The sequence below is a fragment of the Pteropus vampyrus genome, unplaced genomic scaffold (assembly GCF_000151845.1).
Source record: "Pteropus vampyrus isolate Shadow unplaced genomic scaffold, Pvam_2.0 Scaffold124, whole genome shotgun sequence".
NCBI lineage: Eukaryota > Metazoa > Chordata > Mammalia > Chiroptera > Pteropodidae > Pteropus > Pteropus vampyrus.
The window spans coordinates 2,699,099-2,700,820 of NW_011888905.1; the positions used below are offsets into that span (position 1 = coordinate 2,699,099).

A 1,722-nucleotide genomic window follows, 5' to 3' on the forward strand; every position below is an offset into this window, starting at 1 on the left:
TCGGGCACCATAAATGGGGGGCTCCACTGATCTGACGGAGACACAGGTGGCTGGGAGAAGAGATGGAGGGTGCACCCCACGGGCTGGGGAAAGCCCCTTCGCCCTGGAGCTAGGGCTGGGTCTGAAGGGCCATTGTCCCCTTCCCACAGAACACAACTGACCTAGCTGGATAGAGATGAGCCCTACGGCTGGCCTGGCTTCCCCTTGCATCCTCTCCAGGGCCCCTGCCTCATAGATGACCTCGTAGAGGGCAGGGGAACTGGGTGCCTTGGGGGCAGGTGGACTGTCTGGGCGACCAGGGTCCTCGGAGAGTCCACTGTCACTGCCAGGAGATGCTTCCGAGCAGTACACTTCATTGGGGTCAATGCAAAGCTTCGGGAGATCTTCAGGCTCACTCTCCTGAAGGCCCTACATTAGAAGAGGGTGTGCGTACGGGGAGGAATTCTGCACGTCCTTCCGACATCGCGCCCCGGTCCTCGAGCTTCGGTTTCACTACCATGGGCCCTTGGACGTGGGGATAGGTACAGTTTATGTCTATTTTAGGGGCACTGTCTTCAGACCTCTCTCCAAGTGTAGGCTGAAGCCGCTTGGGCTTCTTATCAGAGCGGGGCCTCAACCCACCCCACTTCCATGCATCACTCACACGGCCACGGCCCCCCGTGGACTCCCAGCCTTGTAGCCCCTGTTCTTGCATCCTGGTCACTGGGGCCTCTGGAGGTGGACAGTGGAGTCCCAGCTCCAGAAAGGATCCTGTTGAGAAGACATCCTCTGGGGGCTCCAGCCACACATCCAGAAGGTCGGGGGTTCCGAAATCCATCCTGCAGGGAGGCAGGTGTTGCGGGGGAGTTGCAGGAAGATGATGGCTGCCCCCAGTGCACGCGCACGCGCACACGCACGCACACGCACACGCACACAGCTCCTGGGGTCCTCTCACTCCCTCTTCCATTATCCCCCTTCCTCACCTGCACAGCCCCTCACCTGTCACCCGGAGATGTCGCCTAGGGCCTTATCTCTGCGGTTCGGGCGAACAGGCCCCCGGGGTATTACCTGTTCCGAGGAGCCCAGCCCTGCCAAGCCAGCCGAGCCCGCTGACCGCCCCAAACACTACACCTTTTCTTCCCTCCAGGATCTTGCATCCTGGACCTGCCCAGCCAAACCCCGCCCCCGGCCTTGCACTAGGAAAGTGGGTTGCACCTAGCCGGGAGCCGCCGTAGGGGCGCTGAATCTGGAAGCAGGGAGTTAAAAGGCTGAGCATCCAGATTCGAGGAAAACAGACAGCCTCGCCCCTTCTGCCTCAGTTTCTCCTAACGAAAGCAGAGCTTCCTGAGGGTTTGGTGTCTCCTCAGGGAAGGACAGAGATGGCTGGGACTGGAGCACAGGACGCTGGAGTGCCTGTGCTCCGGCCATCAATTTCACGAAAGTGAGACCGTAACCGTGTGGAAAACAAAGGGAAAACGTCGGCAGGACTGCGGGAGATTGACGGAGGCGCTCCCACCCCCAACGTGGGGGCGCTCTGCCCACCCTCGAGTCTGATTGGAAGCTGAAGACGTAGCTGTTTTGACGGGCAGGGCATTGAGCCAATGGAGTTACCCTCTCGAGGCCGGCTCCGCTGTAACTGGCCAGAATAAGCTGTCCCAGAAAGAGCGAGCCAATGGAGCCGGGGCACTGATTTACTCCGCGGTGATTGGCTTCCGCGGGACCAGAGGGCGGGCAAGAGCCAGA

General features: G+C 60.5%; 1 protein-coding gene across 1 annotated transcript in view; it reads right to left on the reverse strand.

Annotated features, from left to right (window-relative positions):
* CREB3L4 (cAMP responsive element binding protein 3 like 4) overlaps positions 1-1,495 on the reverse strand; it is an 8,379-nt gene extending 6,884 nt beyond the window's left edge. The window contains exons 1-4 of the mRNA XM_011366541.2: positions 979-1,495; positions 644-818; positions 162-408; positions 9-31 (exon numbers count right to left, since the gene is read on the reverse strand). Of these exons, the coding sequence (XP_011364843.1) occupies positions 9-31; positions 162-408; positions 644-817 (444 nt within the window). The 5' untranslated portion in view covers position 818; positions 979-1,495. The remainder of the gene's footprint in view (positions 1-8; positions 32-161; positions 409-643; positions 819-978) is intronic.
* Positions 1,496-1,722: the final 227 nt, after the last annotated feature.